Source organism: Oncorhynchus keta, chromosome 4 (assembly GCF_023373465.1).
Source record: "Oncorhynchus keta strain PuntledgeMale-10-30-2019 chromosome 4, Oket_V2, whole genome shotgun sequence".
NCBI lineage: Eukaryota > Metazoa > Chordata > Actinopteri > Salmoniformes > Salmonidae > Oncorhynchus > Oncorhynchus keta.
The window spans coordinates 70,424,906-70,448,598 of NC_068424.1; the positions used below are offsets into that span (position 1 = coordinate 70,424,906).

The 23,693-nt window shown below is 44.1% G+C and overlaps 1 protein-coding gene and 1 long non-coding RNA gene across 27 annotated transcripts in view; one reads left to right on the top strand and one right to left on the bottom strand.

Moving 5' to 3' along the window:
* LOC118377818 (glutamate receptor 1-like) overlaps positions 1-23,693 on the top strand; it is a 242,301-nt gene that overhangs the window by 211,107 nt on the left and 7,501 nt on the right. For 4 of the 11 annotated variants that reach the window (XR_008128737.1, XR_008128754.1, XM_052514427.1 and 1 more), the window contains exons 12-13: positions 10,074-10,272; positions 10,746-10,993. Coding sequence is in view for 8 of the 11 variants with exons in the window: in XM_052514427.1 (XP_052370387.1) it covers positions 10,074-10,272; positions 10,746-10,993 (447 nt within the window). In the remaining 3 variants the exon portion in view is untranslated. Of the gene's footprint in view, positions 1-10,073; positions 10,273-10,745; positions 10,994-18,515; positions 18,740-19,545; positions 19,661-23,693 lie in introns of all 11 variants that reach the window. The other 7 variants (XM_052514396.1, XM_052514404.1, XM_052514407.1 and 4 more) reach the window with 4 other exon arrangements.
* Positions 11,000-16,505, bottom strand: LOC127927728 (uncharacterized). 16 transcript variants are annotated; one of them, XR_008128775.1, is made up of 4 exons: positions 16,363-16,505; positions 15,737-16,277; positions 14,791-15,306; positions 11,000-14,209 (listed from the first exon to the last, which is right to left on the bottom strand). It is a non-coding gene; the product is annotated as an uncharacterized LOC127927728 (long non-coding RNA). The 16 variants fall into 16 exon arrangements; XR_008128829.1 differs by lacking the exons at positions 15,737-16,277; positions 16,363-16,505 and adding exons at positions 15,307-15,478; positions 15,522-15,674 and having other exon boundaries at positions 14,791-15,220; XR_008128839.1 differs by lacking the exons at positions 15,737-16,277; positions 16,363-16,505 and adding an exon at positions 15,522-15,674 and having other exon boundaries at positions 14,791-15,005; positions 15,264-15,478.

The following is a 23,693-nucleotide window of genomic DNA, read 5'->3' on the forward strand; positions in this document are numbered from 1 at the left end:
CAATAAGCTGATTAAAAATCATTGCAAAGTTGGACCTTGTGCTGGGGACAATAAAAGGCCACTCTAAAATCTGCAGTTTGGCATCGTAACCGACTTCAGCGGGCAAATGCTCACCTTCGATGTCCACTGGCACGCTGGAGAAGTGTGCTCTTCACAGATGAATCCCGGTTTGAACTGTACTGGGCAGATGGCAGACAGCGTGTATGGCGTCGTGTGGGTGAGCAGTTTGCTGATGTCAACGCTGTGAACAGAGTGCACCATGGTGGTGGTGGGGTTATGGTAAGGGTAGGTATAAGCTACAGACAAAGAACACATTTCCATTTTATTGAAGGCAATTTAAGTGCTCAAAGATACCATGACGAGATTCTGAGGCCCGTTGTCCTGCCATTCATCCACTGCCATCACCTCATGTTTCAGCATGATAATGCATGGCCCCATGTCGCAATGAGATTTACACAATTCCTGGAAGCTGAAAAAAATCCCAGTTATTCCATGGCCTGCATACTCACCAGACATGTCACCCATTGAGCCTGTTTGGAACACTCTGAACATGTACGACAGCATGTTCCAGTTCCTGTCAATATCCAGCAACTTCGCACAGCCATTGAAGAGGAGTGGGACAATATTCCACAGGCCACAATCAACAGCCTGATTAACTCCATGAGAAGGAGATGTGTCACGCTGCATGAGACAAATGGTCACCCTAGATACTGACTGGTTTTCTGATCCATTACTTTTTTAAAGGTAACTAAGATGCATACCTGTATTCCCAGTCATGATATCCGTAGATTAGGGCCTAATTGATATATTTCAATTGACTGATTTCCTTATATGAACTGTGTAGAATCTTAGAAATTTGAGCAAGTTGGGTTTATTTTTTTGTTCGGTGTAGATAGATCTGTTTCTGAATAGCTTTACAGTATTTCATATTTTGAGATTTGAGAACCGCTGCTGGGCAGTATGGGGTTACATGGGGTTTCTGTGTTGGACAAGTGATGAGTGATTAGTACTAATGAATCTGGTCATAGATAATAGAGAGAAAAAAATGATGAGATAGAGGGAGCGAGAAAAAAGAGAGTGAGTAGGGTGAGAGGGTTAGAGAGAGAAAGAGAGAGAGGACAGTGGCAGTTATAGGTCAAAGCGAACAGACAGATGAGAAGCAGGGGATGGGAGCATGCATGGAACGAGGGATGGAGTGGAATAGATACATGATACCAAGACAGACACAGATGGACAGACAGACACAGATGGACAGACAGACATGCAGACAAATCCTGCTCTGCCTGAAGCCTGCTCAGGTGTTCACCGGTTTAACAGTGTGGTAGGTCTACACACACACACACACACACACACACACACACACACACACACACACACACACACACACACACACACACACACACACACACACACACACACACACACACACACACACACACACACACACACACACTCTCTCACTCTTCTCTTTTGCATATACCCCTTTCTTTCCCTCGTTTCTCAGGCATTCTAACTCTTTCTCTTTCATCATCCTCCCATCTTATCTCACGCATCCTAAATGTTTTTTTTCTCTTGTTCAATCTCTCTTTCCTTTTTCATGTTCTTATTCACTAACTGCAGGAAGACTAAACCCTGGAACCCTTTTTGTTTTTGCTTCAGCTAATGTTATATCACATAAAAGCTCACTGTCTCTCTCTGTCCTGCACTCTCTCTGTCTGATGTGCCAGAGAGGAGAATAGTACATAACAGAGATACACTTAATCGTTCGTGCTCAGTATTGCTCTCCTGAGGCAGAGAGACAGAGCTACAGCCCAAATGGTACCCTGTTCCCTATATGGGCTATCACATGGCCCCTGGTCAGAAGTAGTGCACTATAAAGGGAATAGGGTGACATTTTGGGACAGATCCCGAGAAACAGAGAAAGGTCCTGGGGGAATTGGCTTCCAGCAAATCAGTGGTTGATTTTTGAAACGGCCATTACGAACTGTTTAAGAGGCTGACGGTGTGGGTTCAAATGTTCAAATGTAAATGTCACTGACATGTCTACCTCAGCTCATCCTTGCAGAGAAGCACTAAAAACAAACAAGCAACCCAGAAAAGGACAAACGATATCTCATATTACCATACTGTATGTAACCTGAGAAACAAGGTTCATGAAATTGACAACTTATTAACATCAGAAATTATTCATATTCTGGCCATCTCTGAAACACACTTAGATAATTCCTTGGATGATTCAGACATGGTTATAGAATATACAGGAAAGATAGAAATGCCAATGGAGGAGTTGTTGCCATGTATGTCCAGAGTCATATTCCTGCTTGGCTGAGAGAACATCTCATGTCAGATGATGTGGAAGTAATATGGCTACAGGTTCATCTGCCTTACCTAAAGCCTATTGTCGTAGAAAGTGGCTATAGACCGCAAAGTGCTAAAAGTCAGTATTTGGACTACTGTATATGTGTGAAATGTTGGATAATGTTTGTGATATCAACAGAGAGGTACAGTGGGGCAAAAAAGTATTTAGTCAGCCACCAATTGTGCAAGTTATTCCACTTACAAAGATGAGAGAGGCCTGTAATTTTCATCATAGGTACACTTCAACTATGACAGACAAAATTAGAAAAAAAATCCAGAAAATCACATTGTAGGATTTTTTATGAATTTATTTGCAAATGATGGTGGAAAATAAAGTATTTGGTCAATAACAAAAGTTTATCTCAATACTTTGTTATATACCCTTTGTTGGCAATGACAGAGGTCAAACATTTTCTGTAAGTCTTCACAAGGTTTTCACACACTGTTGCTGGTATTTTGGCCCATTCCTCCATGCAGATCTCCTCTAGAGCAGTGATGTTTTGGGGCTGTTGCTGGGCAACACAGACTTTCAACTCCCTCCAAAGATTTTCTATGGGGTTGAGATCTGCAGACTGGCTAGGCCACTCCAGGACCTTGAAATGCTTCTTACGAAGCCACTCCTTCGTTGCCCGGGTGGTGTGTTTGGGATCATTGTCACGCTGAAAGACCCAGCCACGTTTCATTCTTTCCTTTACACGGATCAGTCGTCCTCGTCCCTTTGCAGAAAAACAGCCCCAAAGCATGATGTTTCCACCCCCATGCTTCACAGTAGGTATGGTGTTCTTTGGATGCACCTCAGCATTCTTTGTCCTCCAAACACGACGTGTTGTGTTTTTACCAAGAAGTTCTATTTTGGTTTCATCTGACCATATGACATTCTCCCAATCTTCTTCTGGATCATCCAAATGCTCTCTAGCAAACTTCAGACGGGCCTGGACATGTACTGGGTTAAGCAGGGCGACACTTCTGGCACTGCAGGATTTGAGTCCCTGGCGGCATAGTGTGTTACTGATGGTAGGCTTTGTTACTTTGGTCCCAGCTCTCTGCAGGTCATTCACTAGGTCCCCCCGTATGGTTCTGGGATTTTTGCTCACCGTTCTTGTGATCATTTTGACCCCACGGGGAGAGATCTTGCGTGGAACTCCAGATCGAGGGAGATTATCAGTGGTCTTGTATGTCTTCCATTTCCTAATAATTGCTCCCACAGTTGAATTCTTCAAACCAAGCTGCTTACCTATTGCAGATTCAGTCTTCCCAGCCTGGTGCAGGTCTACAATTTTGTTTCTGGTGTCCTTTGACAGCTCTTTGCTGTTGGCCATAGTGGAGTATGGAGTGTGACTGTTTGAGGTTGTGGACAGGTGTCTTTTATACTGATAAAAAGTTCAAACAGGTGCCATTAATACAGGTAGCAAGTGGAGGACAGAGGAGCCTCTTAAAGAAGAAGTTACATGTCTGTGAGAGCCAGAAATCTTGCTTGTTTGTAGGTGACCAAATACTTGTTTTCCACCATATTTGGCAAATAAATTCATTAAAAGTCCTACAATGTGATTTTCTGGATTTTTTTTCTCATTTTGTCTGTCATAGTTGAAGTGTACCTATGATGAAAATTACAGGCCTCTCTCATCTTTTTAAGTGGGAGAACTTGCACAATTGGTGGCTGACTAAATACTTTTTTGCCCCACTATATATATTTTGGATGACCGAAATATTGACTTGATATCATCAAGCTGCCCACTCAAAAATAAGCTTCAAACTGTAACCAGTGTCTGCAATCTGGTTCAAGTCATCAGTCAACCTGTCACGTGTGCTCCCTCTCCGGCCTCTAGGTCACCAGGCTGCTCGTTATGGTGCACACCTGTAACCATCATTACACACACCTGTGCGTCGTCAGACTCACCTGGACTCCATCACCTCCTTGATTACCTGCCCTATATATGTCCCTCCCTTTGGTTCCTTCCCTATATATGTATCTCCCTTTGGTTCCTTCCCTATATATGTCCCTCCCTTTGGTTCTTTCCCTATATATGTCCCTCCCTTTGGTTCCTTCCCTATATATGTATCTCCCTTTGGTTCCTTCCCTATATATGTCCCTCCCTTTGGTTCCTTCCCTATATATGTCCCTCCCTTTGGTTCCTTCCCTATATATGTATCTCCCTTTGGTTCCTTCCCTATATATGTCCCTCCCTTTGGTTCCTTCCCTATATATGTCCCTCCCTTTGGTTCCTTCCCTATATATGTATCTCCCTTTGGTTCCTTCCCTATATATGTCCCTCCCTTTGGTTCCTTCCCTATATATGTCCCTCCCTTTGGTTCCTTCCCTATATATGTCCCTCCCTTTGGTTCCTTCCCTTCCCTCCCTTTGGTTCCTTCCCTATATGTCCCTCCCTTTGGTTCCTTCCCTATATATGTATCTCCCTTTGGTTCCTTCCCTATATATGTCCCTCCCTTTGGTTCCTTCCCTATATATGTCCCTCCCTTTGGTTCCTTCCCTATATATGTCCCTCCCTTTGGTTCCTTCCCTATATATGTCCCTCCCTTTGGTTCCTTCCCTATATATGTCCCTCCTTTTGGTTCCTTCCCTATATATGTCCCTCCCTTTGGTTCCTTCCCTATATATGTATCTCCCTTTGGTTCCTTCCCTATATATGTCCCTCCCTTTGGTTCCTTCCCTATATATGTCCCTCCCTTTGGTTCCTTCCCTATATATGTATCTCCCTTTGGTTCCTTCCCCAGGCGTCATTGTTTCTGTTTCTGGTCTGTGCGTTGTTCGACGTTCTTGTTTTATATTATGTTTTGTTCATTTTATTAAAACACTCCCTGAACCTGCTTCCTGACTCTCGTTACACAACCTACCATGGTATTTACAAACAGAACAGGAACTCAATCATCCACGCGTATTGATCACATCTTTACATCTTTTGCAGAAATCTGCTTTAAAGCCGTATCCACACCCATCGCATATAGTGATGATATATTTACAAAAAACAACGTTTCAAAGACTGGACTTAAAATTGTGTGTAAACGATCATACAAGAGGTTGTGCAATTATTCATATGTCAAAGATGTGAAAAATATTTGTTGGTCTGATGTGTGTAATGAGAAACATCCAGACGCTGCACTTGAAGCATTTATGAAATTGCTTCTTCCGCTTACTGATATGCATGTACCCATCTAGAAAGACTGTTAGAACTGCCAAATCCCCATGCATAGATGAATGTATAAACTGTATAGCTGAGAGCAATGAGGCAAAGGGAATAGCAAATAAGTCTGACGACACAGTAGACTGGCAAACATACCGTAACTTGAGAAGTCCCGTAACTCAACAAAAAGAAGAAGAAATTATACTATGGAACAAAGAACAATTATATAAAGAATGATAGTAAAAAGCTCTGGAATACTTTCATTGGGGCAGATGGCTTGTTCATAACAAAATCCTTTGATATTGCCCTCCACTTTAATAACTTTTTTGTTGACAAGATTAGCAAACAACAACAACAAATGCTGAGCCTTCATATTCATGCATAATGGACCAAATAATGAAAGACGAGCACTGCAATTTGAGTTCCACAAAGTGGGTGTGGAATAGGTGAAAACATGGTTGGTATTTATAAATAAGGACAAATCACCCGGCATAGGTCACCTGGATGGTCAATTGTTGAGGTTGGTAGCGGAATACATTGTAACTCCTGTTTGCCACATCTTCAATTTAAGCCTAGAAGACGGTGTGCCCCCAGACATGGAGGGAGACAAAGGACATTCCACTACCCAAGAATAGCAGAGCACCATTTATTGGTTCAAACAGCCAATCAATCAGCCTGTTACAAGTGCTTATCAAACGTATTTTAATTTTAATTTTATTGTGTTTAATCAAATATGAAGTTGTTTTACAGAAAACAAATGAACAACAGACTTTCAGTATGTGTATAAGGAAGTATAAGGAAGTATAAGGAAGTGCACTTAACATGCTCGGCAATGACTGATCATTGGCTTAAATAAATTGACAGTAAGAAGATTTTGGGAGCTGTTTTGTTAGACTTTTAATGTAATTGATCATAACCTATTGCTGACAAAACGTAGATATGGATTTGCATCCCCTGCCTAATTATGGTAAATACCTATCTAATAGAACACAGAGGGTTTTCGTTAATGGAAGCCTCTCATGCAAATTCAGTTGAGTTTGGTGTACCGCAGGGCAGCCGGCTAGGGACATTATTGTTTTCTGTTTTTACTAATGACCTTCCACTGAGCTTGAATAAAGGCTGTGTCTATGTATGCTGACGACTCAACAGCATACATGTAGGCTGCAACAGTAAAATAAATAACTGAGACACGTAACATAAAGCTCCAGTCAGTCTTAGAATGGGTAACTAGCAATAGGCTGGAGTTAAATATCTAAAAACCTAAAAGCATAATTTTTGGGACAAATCACTTGCTCAACGCTAAAACTCGTTTAGATCTATTATGGAATCATGTGGCTATTGAGCAAGTTGAGGAGACTAAACTGCTGAGTGTAACCCTAGACAGTAAGCTGTCATGGTCAAAACAGGCTATTACTAGCCTGTTCAACCACTCTTTTGTATCATCTGAGATCCCCAAAGATTGGAAACCTGCAACGGTCATCACACTCTTCAAAGGGGGAGACACTCTCGACCCAAACTGTTACAGAGCTATATCCATCCTGCCCTGCCTTTCTAAAATCTTTGAAAGCCAAGTTCACAAACATATCACCGACCATTTCGAATCCCACCTTTACCTTCTCCGCTATGCAATCTGCAATTTTCCGAGCTGGTCATGGCTCAAGGTCCTAAACGATATCATAACCGCCATCGATAAAAGACAGTACTGTGCAGCCGTCTTCATCGACCTGGCCAAGGCTTTCGACTCAATCACTGTATTCTTATCGGCAGACTCAATTGCCTTGGTTTCTCAAATGACTGCCTCGCCTGGTTCACCAACTACTTCTCAGATAGAGTTCAGTGTGTCAAATCGGAGGGCCTGCTGTCCAGAACTCTTGCAGTCTCTATGGGGGTGCCACAGGGTTCAATTCTCGGGCCAACTCTTTTCTCTGTATATATCAATGGTATCGCTCTTACTGTTGGTGATTCTCTGATCCACCTCTACGCAGATGACACCATTCTGTATGCATCTGGCCCTTCTTTGGACATTGTGTTAACAAACATCCAAACAAGCTTCAATGCCATACAACTCTCCTTCCGTGGCCTCCAACTGCTTTTAAATGCTAGTAAAACTAAATGCATGCTCTTCAACCGATCGCTGCCCGTACCCGCCTGCCCGACTAGCATCACTACTCTGGACAGTTCTGACTTAGAATATGTGGACAACTACAATTACCTAGGTGTCTGGTTAGACTGTAAACTCTCCTTCCAGACTCACTTTAAGCATCTCCAATCCAAAATTAAATCTAGAATTGGCTTCCTATTTCACAACAAAGTCTCCTTCACTCATGCTGCCAAACATACCCTTGTAAAACAAACTATCCTACCGATCCTTGACTTCGGCGATGTAATTTACAAAATAGCCTCCAGAAATCTACTCAGCAAACTGGATGTAGTCTATCACAGTACCATCCATTTTGTCACCAAACCCCATATACTACCCACCACTGCGCCCTGTATGCTCTCGTTGGCTGGCCCTCGTTACATATTCGTCGCCAAACCCGCTGGCTCCAGGTCATCTATAAGTCTTTGCTAGGTAAAGCCCCGACTTATCTCAGCTCACTGGTCACCATTTCACCCCCCGCCAATAGCACGCGCTCCAGCAGGTATATTTCACTGGTCATCCCCAAAAGCCAACACTTCCTTTGGCCGCATTTCCTTCCAGTTCTCTGCTGCCAATGACTGGAATGAATTGCAAAAATCACTGAAGCTGGAGACTTATATCTCCCTCTCTAACTTTAAGCATCAGCTGTCAGAGCAGCTTACCAATCACTGTACCTGTACACAGCCAATCTGTAAGTAGCACAACCAACTACCTCATCCCCATATTGTTATTTATTGTCTTGCTCTTTTGCACCCCAGTATCTCTACTTGCACATCATCCTCTGCACATCTATCACTCCAGTATTAACGCTAAATTCTAATTATTTCGCCTTTGTGGCTTATTTATTGCCTTACCTCCCTAATCTTACTACATTTACACACACCGTCCATAGATTTTCTATTTTGTTATTGACTGTACATTAGTTTATGTGTAACTCTGTGTTGTTGTTTTTGTCGCACTGCTTTACTTTATCTTGGCCAGGTCGCAGTTGTTCCTAACTGGCCTACCTGGTTAAATAAAGGTGAATTCAAAATAAATAAAATAATAAATATAGACTCAATGGTTGCTAAAAATGGGAAGAGATCTGTTCATGAATGTGCATTCTTGACATCTCAGTCGACCAGACAGGTCCTACAGGCCCTAGTTTTGTTGCACCTGGACTACTGCCCAGCTGTGTGGTCATGTGCGGCAAAGAAGGACATAGGTCAATTGCAGTTGGTCCAGAAAAAGCAGCACATTTCACACTTAGATGTGCACAAAGGGAAAGTGTCAGTAACATGCATGTCAGTCTCTCCTGGCTCAAAGTTGAGGAGAGATTGACTGCATCACTATCGGTCTTTGTACGAGGTATTGATGTGTTGAAGGTACCGATATGTCTTTCAAGCAGTTGGCACACAGTTCAGACTCTCATCGGTACAACACAGAACATGCAACCAGAGGTCTTTCACAGACCCCAGGTCCAGAACAATGGCTGGGAAACACACAGTATTAAATAGTGCCAAGACTACATGGAACTCTGCCTCCCCAGGTAACTAAAGCTAGAAATAAAACCAGTTTCAAAACAGATAAAAGAACACCTTACTGCACAAAGGGGACTATGAAGAGACAGCCATTATATATATTTTGTATTGTAATTCGCACTGTTCTATGTATTAGACCTAGATATTGTGTGTATCTACTGATATGTAGGCTATGTGTATAAATGTATGTATTTCAGTCCTTGACTTATATTAGTCTGTACTATGTATTATGTCATGTTACATGTGGACCCCAGGAAGAGTAGCTGCTGATTTTGCAGCGGTTCATGGGGATACTAATAAATACCAAATACCAAAATGACAGCTGTGACTAAGTGGCTTCCTCGTCCTCCTCTCATTATTAAACACCACCAGTGAATGTGTGTGGCTCCGTGAAACACGCTGGTAACTTCCTTAAGGTGAAGTGAATGTGGTGTACTTCCTTTGTGATGCTGAGTTATCTCGTCTCAGCACATTTAACACAGCTCTCCCAGAGCTTTGATGGAAGTACGGTATGAGAGAGGCAGGGTGTGCATCCCAAATGGCACCCTATTCCCTAAATAGTGGACCACTGTGTGAAGGGAATATGTTGTTCATTTGGGATACAACCAGGGTGTCTGATGATGAGACACAGACAGAGACCTGCTGTACTGTTAGGGAGTTGGGGGTGGAGGATGGATACTGTCATGTGATGCTAGATAGGTCAGAGTCATGTGAAAGGCAGAGGCTTTGGTTTGGTTTGTTATAATGTATAAGCATGTGAATGAGGTCCTAATGGAGAGTTATGCAGATGGTTTTATTTTTTTTAGGTCTCCTTTATGTCCTTCTCCCCTTCAAGTCTAGCTGGACATATCCTAGGGGTTGTGTGTGTCGGTGTAGGTACCTCTAACACCTGTCTCTGGCTGTTTCTCCCTCTAGGTCTCTGTCAGGGCGGATAGTGGGTGGCGTGTGGTGGTTCTTCACTCTCATCATCATCTCGTCCTACACGGCCAACCTAGCTGCTTTCCTCACAGTGGAGAGGATGGTGTCCCCCATAGAGAGTGCTGAGGACCTGGCTAAACAGACTGAGATTGCCTACGGAACTCTGGATGCTGGCTCCACCAAAGAGTTCTTCAGGGTGAGACCTGTAGTTTACAGACACACGCACACACACACACACACACACACAGACCTCCCCTCGACCCATACACACACGCACACACACACACACACACACACACACACACACACACACACACACACACACACACACACACACACACACACACACACACACACACACACACACACACACACACACACACACACACACACACAGACCTCCCCTCGACCCATACACACACGCACACATACACACACACACGCACACACGCACACACACACACACACACACACACACACACACACACACACACACACACACACACACACACACACACACACACACACACACACACACACACACACACACACACACACAGACCTCCCCTCGACACACACATACACACAGATGCCCCCCCCCACCACACACACACACATACACAGATCTCCCTCCCCCACACACAATCCTAACCCCTCCTCTCTCCCCAGCGGTCTAAGATCGCAGTGTTTGAGAAGATGTGGTCGTACATGAAGTCGGCCGACCCCTCAGTGTTTGTGAAGACCACAGACGAGGGAGTGATGAGGGTCAGGAAGTCTAAAGGGAAGTACGCCTACCTGTTAGAGTCCACCATGAACGAGTACATCGAGCAGAGGAAACCCTGTGACACCATGAAGGTGGGGGGGAACCTGGACTCTAAAGGATACGGTATCGCCACGCCCAAGGGCTCACCCCTCAGGTATTAACGTGTAACTGCACCTCTGCCTCAGAGCTGGAAATGGCTTAGGCATCTTTGTTTTGCATGTTTTTCTTTTATTTATGGAGATACTGGATGCATCCCAAATGGCACCCTTTTCCCTATATTGTGCACTACTTTTGACCAAGGCCCACAGGATTGTGGTCAAAGGTAGTGGACTATGTAGGGAATAGAGTACCACTATAAACATCAAACACTTGACCCTGCATGACCCACTGGTTTATCGGTGTCAGAAGCAGCATGTATAACCTAATGTTAAAAGGTGTCTATATTTTCACCATGGAAACTTGACGTGACCTCTATGACTACAATCTGTCCCCATAGGAGAGCCCTTTGAAGAACCCTTTGTTGTTCCATGTAGAATCATTTTGGGTTCCATGTAAAATCCTTTTCACAGAGGGTTCTACAGTACATGGAACCCAAAAGGGTTCTCCTACTGCCGAAGAACCATTTTAAGTACTAGAGAGCACCTTGTTTTCTGAGACTGTAGACATAGAGGTCACCTTTTGGAACACATATCTCTGTCTGTGTAACCTCTATGACTACTGTAGAGCTGAATATCTCTGTCTGTGTAACCTCTATGACTACTGCAGAGCTGAATATCTCTGTCTGTGTAACCTCTATGACTACTGCAGAGCTGATTATCTCTGTCTGTGTAACCTCTATGACTACTGCAGAGCTGAATATCTCTGTCTGTGTAACCTCTATGACTACTGCAGAGCTGAATATCTCTGTCTGTGTAACCTCTATGACTACTGCAGAGCTGAATATCTCTGTCTGTGTAACCTCTATGACTACTGCAGAGCTGAATATCTCTGTCTGTGTAACCTCTATGACTACTGCAGAGCTGAATATCCCTGTCTGTGTAACCTCTATGACTACTGCAGAGCTGAATATCTCTGTCTGTGTAACCTCTATGACTACTGTAGAGCTGAATATCTCTGTCTGTGTAACCTCTATGACTACTGCAGAGCTGAATATCTCTGTCTGTGTAACCTCTATGACTACTGCAGAGCTGAATATCTCTGTGTCTGTGCGAGCTAAAGCCTTGCTAAGTCCTTGACATCCTCCCCCCAGGGCTTGGTCAGGCTGACCGCACTCTGAGTGCTTACAGAAGTGGTCTGTGGAAATCTGACCCCCCCCCCTTTCTTTCCTCCCTCCTTCAGAAACACTTATATTCCTTTCCTTTCCTCTCCTCTACCCCCCTCAACTCTCCTTTCTTCTCTTCTATTCTCTCTTCTGTTCTCTTATCTACTCTCTTGTCTTCTCTCATCTCTTCTCTCTCCCCTGTTCTCCTCTCTTCTAGTCTCTCCTCTTTTCTCCTCTCTCCTCTCTTCTCTCTTCTCGCTTCTCTCTCCTCTGTTCTCCTCTCTTCTCCCCCTCCTCTGTTCTCCTCTCTTCTCCTCCCTCCTCTCTTCTCCTCTCTTCTCCTCTCTTCTCCTCTCTCATCTCTTCTCTCTCCCCTGTTCTTTCTTCTCATCTCTGTTCTCCTCTCCTGTCTTCTCCTCCCTCCTCTCTTCTCCTCTCTCATCTCTTCTCTCTCCCCTGTTCTTTCTTCTCGTCTCTGTTCTCCTCTCCTGTCTTCTCCTCCCTCCTCTCTTCTCCTCTCTCATCTCTTCTCTCTCCCCTGTTCTTTCTTCTCGTCTCTGTTCTCCTCTCCTGTCTTCTCCTCCCTCCTCTCTTCTCCTCTCTCATCTCTTCTCTCTCCCTTGTTCTCCTCTCTTCTCCTCTCTTTATTCTCTTCTCCTCTCTTCTCTCTCAGACTGATGTTGTCAGGCTTTATTTGTGAAAAGATTAGAAAAACTGTTTTTTGGGGGGCGGGAGGGGGGCATTATTTGTATTATTATGAATGATTATTTTATAACAGCTAAAGCAGACAACACCCGCCTAACCTCACCTTTCATGACTACAGTCCATGTCGTACATGTATTCTGTTCCAGAAAGATCTTGCAGGAGTCATGTGGATCTTTGAATTCAACCATAATCATCTCAATTTATTTAAATGAGAAGCCTCTTATGGGGAGATAGCATTTATTTTAATGAGAAGCCTCCTATGGGGAGATTGCATTTATTTTAATGAGAAGCCTCCTATGGGGAGAGAAGTCTCCTATTTAATGTCATTGAATAGTCATTTAGTGGACTTTCTCAGTAGGCTGCCTGCACGAAGCGAAGGTCCCTACTCACAATGAATTTCTTTCTCTCACTTCAATTTCTCTCACTTCAATTTCTCTCTCTCTCTCTCTCTCTCTCTCTCTCTCTCTCTCTCTCTCTCTCTCTCTCTCTCTCTCTCTCTCTCTCTCTCTCTCACTCACACACACACACACACTCACACACACTGAGAGTGATCGGTGGTATTCACAGATGTCTGAAATTGACAGAGAAGAAAATTACTCAGATAATGTTTTGTAAGGGAGTCTGAGACATTTTCAGACTGAATGGTCTCCTTCATTGAGATGCCATTGTTCTGGCCAGCCACTCAAGATATGGACAAATGAAGCCATGACAATTATAAAATGTGTATTTCTTCTCTTTCCGATTCAGAAATTAGTGATGACCCCCTTTTTTGTTTACTGAGAGATCTGTTCAATCAAATGTGCCTTAGAGGTGTTGCCTGGTGACAGTATCTTTGTTCTCACACAGGGAACGTTCAGAATCTTTAAGCATATACCTGTGAGGGGAGTCTACTGAATATTCTCACGGTGTCTGAAACCCTTCTGCACTATTACTTCAGTACAGTCAATATGAGATACGATGCCAGTTTGATTGAATTGATCTCTCAAAATTTCTACATTAACAGCTCTTCATTTGACAGGATCTCTACTGTTGTTATCCTGAAGAATTGTTGTGTTTTGACCTTGTCCTCGCTCCATCCCTGATGTTTACTGTTGTGTTTTGACCCTGTCCTCGCTCCATCCCTGATGTTTACTGTTGTGTTTTGACCCTGTCCTCGCTCCATCCCTGATGTTTACTGTTGTGTTTTGACCTTGTCCTCGCTCCATCCCTGATGTTTACTGTTGTGTTTTGACCCTGTCCTCGCTCCATCCCTGATGTTTACTGTTGTGTTTTGACCTTGTCCTCGCTCCATCCCTGATGTTTACTGTTGTGTTTTGACCTTGTCCTCGCTCCATCCCTGATGTTTACTGTTGTGTTTTGACCCTGTCCTCGCTCCATCCCTGATGTTTACTGTTGTGTTTTGACCTTGTCCTCGCTCCATCCCTGATGTTTACTGTTGTGTTTTGACCCTGTCCTCCTCGCTCCATCCCTGATGTTTACTGTTGTGTTTTGACCTTGTCCTCGCTCCATCCCTGATGTTTACTGTTGTGTTTTGACCCTGTCCTCGCTCCATCCCTGATGTTTACTGTTGTGTTTTGACCCTGTCCTCGCTCCATCCCTGATGTTTACTGTTGTGTTTTGACCCTACTGTTGTGTTTTGACCCTGTCCTCGCTCCATCCCTGATGTTTACTGTTGTGTTTTGACCTTGTCCTCGCTCCATCCCTGATGTTTACTGTTGTGTTTTGACCCTGTCCTCGCTCCATCCCTGATGTTTACTGTTGTGTTTTGACCCTGTCCTCGCTCCATCCCTGATGTTTACTGTTGTGTTTTGACCTTGTCCTCGCTCCATCCCTGATGTTTACTGTTGTGTTTTGACCCTGTCCTCGCTCCATCCCTGATGTTTACTGTTGTGTTTTGACCCTGTCCTCGCTCCATCCCTGATGTTTACTGTTGTGTTTTGACTCTGTCCTCGCTCCATCCCTGATGTTTACTGTTGTGTTTTGACCCTGTCCTCGCTCCATCCCTGATGTTTACTGTTGTGTTTTGACCTTGTCCTCGCTCCATCCCTGATGTTTACTGTTGTGTTTTGACCTTGTCCTCGCTCCATCCCTGATGTTTACTGTTGTGTTTTGACCTTGTCCTCGCTCCATCCCTGATGTTTACTGTTGTGTTTTGACCCTGTCCTCGCTCCATCCCTGATGTTTACTGTTGTGTTTTGACCTTGTCCTCGCTCCATCCCTGATGTTTACTGTTGTGTTTTGACCTTGTCCTCGCTCCATCCCTGATGTTTACTGTTGTGTTTTGACCTTGTCCTCGCTCCATCCCTGATGTTTACTGTTGTGTTTTGACCTTGTCCTCGCTCCATCCCTGATGTTTACTGTTGTGTTTTGACCTTGTCCTCGCTCCATCCCTGATGTTTACTGTTGTGTTTTGACCTTGTCCTCGCTCCATCCCTGATGTTTACTGTTGTGTTTTGACCCTGTCCTCGCTCCATCCCTGATGTTTACTGTTGTGTTTTGACCTTGTCCTCGCTCCATCCCTGATGTTTACTGTTGTGTTTTGACCTTGTCCTCGCTCCATCCCTGATGTTTACTGTTGTGTTTTGACCTTGTCCTCGCTCCATCCCTGATGTTTACTGTTGTGTTTTGACCTTGTCCTCGCTCCATCCCTGATGTTTACTGTTGTGTTTTGACCTTGTTCTCGCTCCATCCCTGATGTTTACTGTTGTGTTTTGACCTTGTCCTCGCTCCATCCCTGATGTTTACTGTTGTGTTTTGACCTTGTCCTCGCTCCATCCCTGATGTTTACTGTTGTGTTTTGACCTTGTCCTCGCTCCATCCCTGATGTTTACTGTTGTGTTTTGACCTTGTCCTCGCTCCATCCCTGATGTTTACTGTTGTGTTTTGACCTTGTCCTCGCTCCATCCCTGATGTTTACTGTTGTGTTTTGACCCTGTCCTCGCTCCATCCCTGATGTGTTCTGTACAATGTACTGTTCTCGGGTGGGTCTGCTATAGCCTTGATAACTCAAGTGGTATGTTATCTCCCAACACAGCTGCACTAGGTGTGAGATAATAACTATTATACAATCTATATTTGCTGGTAGTCTACATCTGTTATGGTATGGATTAACAAATTACATTTGTAAAATGAAGCTGAAGCCCTTTGCTGTTCGACAAGATATATAAGTAATATACTCTATATCAAGCATTTAGAATGTCTAAACACAAGATCAACTCTGCTCCATAGTATATTCACTCCATATATCGCCATAGGCTTAGCCAAGCAGGTGGTGTAATCTAGCAATTCAACAAGCTGTTCGACAAGTGGCTTGATTCCAGAAATACTGTAACATACTTCTTAAGTTACGAAGGCTGTTGGGAAAATCCACTCCTGTTTTAACCCCATTCCTGCCTTATATCGGCATACCACCACCAAGCCCTCTGCCACCTCATCTACTAGACCTCTAAACCACCACCAAGCCCTCTGCCACCTCATCTACTAGACCTTTAAACCACCACCAAGCCCTCTGCCACCTCATCTACTAGACCTCTAAACCACACCAAGCCCTCTGCCACCTCATCTACTAGACCTCTAAACCACCACCAAGCCCTCTGCCACCTCATCTACTAGACCTCTAAACCACCACCAAGCCCTCTGCCACCTCATCTACTAGACCTCTAAACCACCACCAAGCCCTCTGCCACCTCATCTACTAGACCTCTAAACCACCACCAAGCCCTCTGCCACCTCATCTACTAGACCTCTAAACCACCACCAAGCCCTCTGCCACCTCATCTACTAGACCTCTAAACCACCACCAAGCCCTCTGCCACCTCATCTACTAGACCTCTAAACCACCACCAAGCCCTCTGCCACCTCATCTACTAGACCTCTAAACCACCACCAAGCCCTCTGCCACCTCATCTACTAGACCTCTAAACCACCACCAAGCCCTCTGCCACCTCATCTACTAGACCTCTAAACCACCACCAAGCCCTCTGCCACCTCATCTACTAGACCTATAAACCACCACCAAGCCCTCTGCCACCTCATCTACTAGACCTCTAAACCACCACCAAGCCCTCTGCCACCTCATCTACTCGACCTCTAACCTCTAACCCACCACCAAGCACTCTGCCGCCTCATCTACTAGACCTCTAAACCACCACCAAGCCCTCTGCCACCTCATCTACTAGACCTCTAACCTCTAAACCACCACCAAGCCCTCTGCCACCTCATCTACTCGACCTCTAACCTCTAACCCACCACCAAGCACTCTGCCGCCTCATCTACTAGATCTCTAAACCACCACCAAGCCCTCTGCCACCTCATCTACTCGACCTCTAACCTCTAACCCACCACCAAGCACTCTGCCGCCTCATTTACTTGACCTCTAACCCACCACCAATCCCTCTGCCGCCTCATCTACTCCACATCTAACCTCTAACCCACCACCAAGCACTCTGCCATCTCATTTACTCGACCTCTAACCCACCACCAAGCACTCTGCCGCCTCATCTACTCGACCTCTAAACCACCACCAAGCCCTCTGCCACCTCATCTACTCCACATCTAACCTCTAACCCACCACCAAGCACTCTGCCACCTCATCTACTAGACCTCTAAACCACCACCAAGCACTCTGCCATCTCATTTACTCGACCTCTAACCTCTAACCCACCACCAAGCACTCTGCCACCTCATCTACTCGATCTCTAAACCACCACCAAGCCCTCTGCCACCTCATCTACTCCACCTCTAACCTCTAACCCACCACTAAACACTCTGCCATCTCATTTACTCGACCTCTAACCTTTAACCCACCACCAAGCACTCTCCTGCTTCATCGACTCCACCTCTAACCTCTAACCCATCACCAAGCACTCTGCTGCTTCATCTACTCAACCTCTAACCCACCAACAGGGTAAATTGTTATATACTGTACTTGAACACATAAACATCCATGTCTAGAGAGAGAGAGAGAGAGAGAGAGAGAGAGAGAGAGAGAGAGAGAGAGAGAGAGAGAGAGAGAGAGGTGCTATAGATATGGATGTGGTAGTTGAGTTTGCTGAGCTAGTTGGTGGTCTTCTTTCTATCCTAGAGTCAATTATCAGCTAAGGAAGGAGTAAGAGAAACTCTAAATTGAATTTTGACACTCAACAACTAAGCATATTTGTATGAAGTGAATGGAACTGTGATAGTTCTCCATTTTCATAGTGGAAACATTGAAAGGACATGAACATGTACAGACAGACAGGTAGGCTTCCAAATCTGAAGCATCTCTCCATGATATCTGCTCTCTCCCTCCTCTAAGAGGCCCTGTCCTCTATGTGGTTAAACCTGACTCAAGTATGGCCAGCAAGCATTTCTGTCCATTGAGATATATAAGTAATATACTGTATATCAAGCATTTAGAATGTCCAAACTCAAGATCAACCCTGCTCCATAGTATATTCACTCCATATATCGCCATAAGCTAAGCCAAGCAGGTGGTGTAATCTAGCGATTCAACATTCATAATCATAACCAGTGTACAGACTACTTACCTACCTGTCCATATACTCTTTCAAATGCTAACCCAGTTATCATTATTAAAATATAGCTCCAACATTTTCATAATCACTCAGTCTATAAATACATATTTATATACCTGTCCATAATATACAGTAGTATTTCCTAACCCAGGAAAACTGACCCCGTTCTGATTGTATCTATTATCGTTCTAAAGAAACCCTGTTAACCTGGCCGTGTTAAAACTCAACGAGCAAGGCCTGTTGGACAAACTGAAAAACAAATGGTGGTACGACAAGGGCGAGTGTGGCAGCGGGGGCGGGGACTCCAAGGTCAGAACCCTGTTTCAACCAACCACGCTGATCCACCAGGGGGGTAACCGGCCAATCACAAAGCTGCTGAGACACTCTGGATGGCTACACTTCCTGACAACTCTGTATGGTGGGTGAAGGGAGGGGGAGGGATTAAAACACGAGAGACACATTATATTTTATCTCTTCCTAGCCATGGATAGGTCTATGGCCCAGACTTCAACGCAAAGGGTAACAAGTGCTTCAACTCTGTGTGTAGGGGCCAACTTAAAACTACAGAGTGACATCATACTCTCTCTCTAGCCAAGATAATCTACTCAAGTCCTTCTGGGAGGAGGGTGTCTGGAATTGGCACAGTTTGTATTTTGCCCTGTTCTCATAAATAAGTAAGGATAGCATGCATTCATGCGTAGGATCCCTGTCAAGCTGATACACTGAAGACTTCACACACACACACAAAGAACAGAATTGTTTTTTTTTGTATCTCTGTCCCCAAGAACCTCCTACTACCGAGATGCTCCTACAGCTTTTAAAGGGGAATAGACTCCAGAATCAGAATATTTTCTGACGTGTCGTGTTCCGGAACAGAGGGTTCACAGCTGGTGTGCCGGTTACCCAAAGTGATACAGTAATACACATCTACTACCGTACAGTACAGTAGGGAGAGATGGAGTATTAACACATATCACTTTGACTCTGATGTACATGTGTGTTCCTGATGATGTTCCTGTTTACTTTATGTATTTGCCTGTGAGTGAACGTGTGTGTGAGGTTTCCAACTTCTAACCAGTGACACAGCTAAATTGCAGTAAACCTTGATGCGTAGATGTGGTATATGATTGGACATGTTCTGAATGACTGACATAAGATAACATATGTTATGCTATGTTATTTATGTTATGGCCCTGCCCTGTCCTGGGTGTGGTGTACATGCAGGATCCCGGTAAACCTAGCCGTGTTGAAGCTCAATGAGCAGGCCGTCTTAGACAAACTAAAGAACAAATGGTGGTACGATAAAGGAGAGTGTGGCAGCAACGACTCCGGACGCAAGGTCAGTCACACACTATAACTCAGTCCTTATACCCCCAAACACACCCGAATAAAACCCCTGATCCTAGACCAGTCCTTATACACCAAACACTCCTCACATCCTTGTCAAAACCCCTGATCCTAGACCAGTCCTTAAACCCTAAACACTCCTCACATCCTTGTCAAAACCCCTGATCCTAGACCAGTCCTTATACCCCAAACACTCCTCACATCCTCCTCAAATCCCCTGATCCAAGACCAGTCTGAAACTACAGAAGCCCTGTAAAGTCTGTTCCCAGACCAGCCCTGATATATCAAACTATCGCTCTCAGTTTACTACTTAGACATGCCACTGGTTCTCATTAGTATAGTGACTGAGATTGGTGGACTCAAAATCCATTTCTCTCTGTCTCTTTCTCTCTCTGGGAGCCAATCACTGTTCTCTCTCTCTCTCTCTCTCTCTCTCTCTCTCCCCACACTGATGTTCTCTCCATAATGTGGCCAATGAGTGAATTAACTACTAACCTTGATGGTTGAGGTGAAACAGTGGGGTTTACGGTCGTTAAATCAAATAACATTGTAAACATGCTAGAGGTCATATGGTGTTATACCCAATAACATATGCTGCCTGCTCCTTGTTGCAGAACATCAGCCACATACAGTGCCTTGCCAAATGATTCACCCCCCTTGGCGTTTGTCCTATTTTGTTGCATTACAACCTGTAATTGAAATGGATTTTTATTTGGATTTCATGTAATGGATATACACAAAATAGTCCAAATTGGTGAAGTGAAATAAAAATATGTATTATGTATTCACCCCCTTTGATATGAATTCCCTAAATAAGATCTGGTGCAACCAATTACCTTCAGAAGTCACATAATTAGTCAAATAAAGTCCACCTGTGTGCAATCTAAGTGTCACATGATCTGTCACATGATCTCAGTATATATACACCTGTTCTGAAAGGCCCCAGAGTCTGCAACGCCACTAAGCAAGGGGCACCACCAAGCAAGCGGCACTATAAAGACCAAGGAGCTCTCCAAAAAGGTCAGGGACAAAGTTGTGGAGAATCAGATCAGGGTTAGGTTATAAAAAAAATATCCACAACTTTGAAAATCCTACAGAGCACCATTAAATCCATTATAAAAATGCTTAACAAATATTGCACCACAACAACCCTGCCAATAGAGGGCTGCTCACAAAAACTCACGGACCAGGCAAGGAGGGCATTAATAAGAAAGGCAACAAAGAGACCAAAGATAACCTTGAAGTAGCTGCGAAGCTCCACAGCGGAGATTGGAGTATCTGTCCATAGGACCACTTTAAGTCGTACACTCCACCGAGCTGGGCTTTACGGAAGAGTGGCCAGAAAAAAATAAGCAAACATGTTTGGTGTTCGCCAAAGGGAATTTGGGATACTCCCCAAACATATGGAAGAAGGTACTCTGGTCAGATGAGACTAAAATCGAGGTTTTTGGCCATCAAGGAAAATGCTATGTCTGACGCAAACCCAACAACTCTCATCACCCCGAGAACAACATCCCCACAGTAAAGCATGGTGGTGGCAGAATCATTCTGTGGGGATGTTTTTCATCAGCAGGGACTGGGAAACTGGTCAGAATTGAAGGAATGATGGATGGCACTAAATAAAGGGAAATTCTTGAGGGAAACCTGTTTCAGTCTTCTGGAGATTTGAGACCGGGACAGAGGTTCACCTTCCAGCAGGAAAATAACCCTAAGCATACTGCTAAAGCGACACTCGAGTGGTTTAAGGGGAAACATTTAAATGTCTTGGAATGGTCTAGTCAAAGCCCAGACCTCAATCCAATTGAGAATCTGTGGTATGACTTAAAGATTGCTGTACACCAGCGGAACCCATCCAACTTGAAGGAGCTGGAGCAGTTTTGCCTTGAAGAATGGGCAAAAATCCCATTGGCTAGATGTGCCAAGCTTATAGAGACATACCCCAAGAGACTTGCAGCTGTAATTGCTGCAAAAGGTGACTCCACAATGTATTGACTTTGGGGGGGTTGAAGAGTTATGCACACTCAAGTTTTCATTTTTTTGTTGTCTTATTTCTTGTTTGTTTCACAATTTAAAAAAGATTTTGCATCTTCAAAGTGTTAGGCATGTTGTGTAAATCAAATGATACAAACCCCCCAAAAATCTATTTTAATTCAAGGTTGCAAGGCAACAAAATAGGAAAAATGCCAAGGGGGGTGAATACTTTCGCAAGCCACTGTACGCAGTACCTCTAAGCAATACAAGTAGGCATGTGTGTTCTTTGAAGAGAGCGTAAAATTCACTGTTTATTTCCCTCGACTCATCTGTGAGGTTGTTTTGCAGTGATGTAAAGCTAAGGTATGATGGTGATCATGCTGATATAGCCATGGTAATACAGGAGGGAAATCACAGGCATCCCTCATGTAAGAGAGGCAGTGCTACATCATGCTGAAGTACATCATTGTAAAGTGCACTCTGCTGATTTTGCCAATATAAACCCAAGGGAATAGAAACATACAGAGTAATATCACATAGCTGTTGTCGGAGTGGTCTCTGAAAGCAGACAGGCAGAGAAGAAAACAAAGAACAGAGCCCCAAGGACCTAGAATCTACATAAACCACGATGGGACTGAGTTTAGTTTGAAATGGCAACCTAATTCTTTATACAGTGCACTTAGGAAGCCATTCTGGATGCAGCCTGCATGTCAGTGTTGAGAGAGAGAGTGTGATTTTGATTTGACCGACGGACCCTGTGAAAGGCTCAGACCACTTTTAACCCCTGACCCCTGTCTCCTAACATGACCTGGCCCTGAAACACCCCAAAACGTCCTCTCCACACCAGCCTGCCTGGTCTGGCTCTATCCTCTCCGGTGTGAGAGGTACACCCCACCCCCAAAAAACATATGAAAGCTACAGATACTATTCAGACTTGCAACCCCTTAGCCTCGCGAGCCTGCCTGTTCCTGCAAGCATACAGAATTGATTAAGCTTGCGAGGCTAGCAACCCCATACACCCAACATAACCCTAAACCCTAAATCAGGGAGTTTGATAATGATCCGATTGTCTTAATCCTGCATGGTTTCTCACCGCTGAGAATGAAGCAACGGCCTCAAACCTCCTCAACCCACAACCCCAGAATGATAACCAGAGTTTATCTGTTAGAAATAGAGAATAAATATACTTTAATGTTCTGGATGGATATACAGTGGGGCAAAAAAGTATTTAGTCAGCCACCAATTGTGCAAGTTCTCCCACTTAAAAAGACGAGAGAGGCCTGTAATTTTCATCATAGGTACACTTCAACTATGACAAACAAAATGAGAAAATAAATCCAGAAAATCACATTGTAGGATTGTGAATTAATTTATTTGCAAATTATGGTGGAAACTAAGTATTTGATCAATAACAAAAGTGTATCTCAATACTTTGTTATATACCCTTTGTTGGCAATGACAGAGGTCAAACGTTTTCTGTAAGTCTTCACAAGGTTTTCACACACTGTTGCTGGTATTTTGGCCCATTCCTACATGTAGATCTCCTCTAGAGCAGTGATGTTTTGGGGCTGTTGCTGGGCAACACAGACTTTCAACTCCCTCCAAAGATTTTCTATGGGGTTGAGATCTGGAGACTGGCTAGGCCACTCCAGGACCTTGAAATGCTTCTTACGAAGCCACTCCTTCGTTGCCCGGGCGGTGTGTTTGGGATCATAATCATGCTGAAAGACCCAGCCACGTTTCATCTTCAATGCCCTTGCTGATGGAAAGAGGTTTTCACTCAACATCTCACGATACATGGCCCCATTCATTCTTTCCTTTACACGGATCAGTCGTCCTGGTCCCTTTGCAGAAAAACAGCTCCAAAGCCCGATGTTTCCACCCCCATGCTTCACAGTAGGTATGGTGTTCGTTGGATGCAACTCGGCATTCTTTGTCCTCCAAACACGACGAGTTGAGTTTTTACCAAAAAGTTCTATTTTGGTTTCATCTGACCATATGACATTCTCCAATCTTCTTCTGGATCATCCAAATGCTCTCTAGCAAACTTCAGA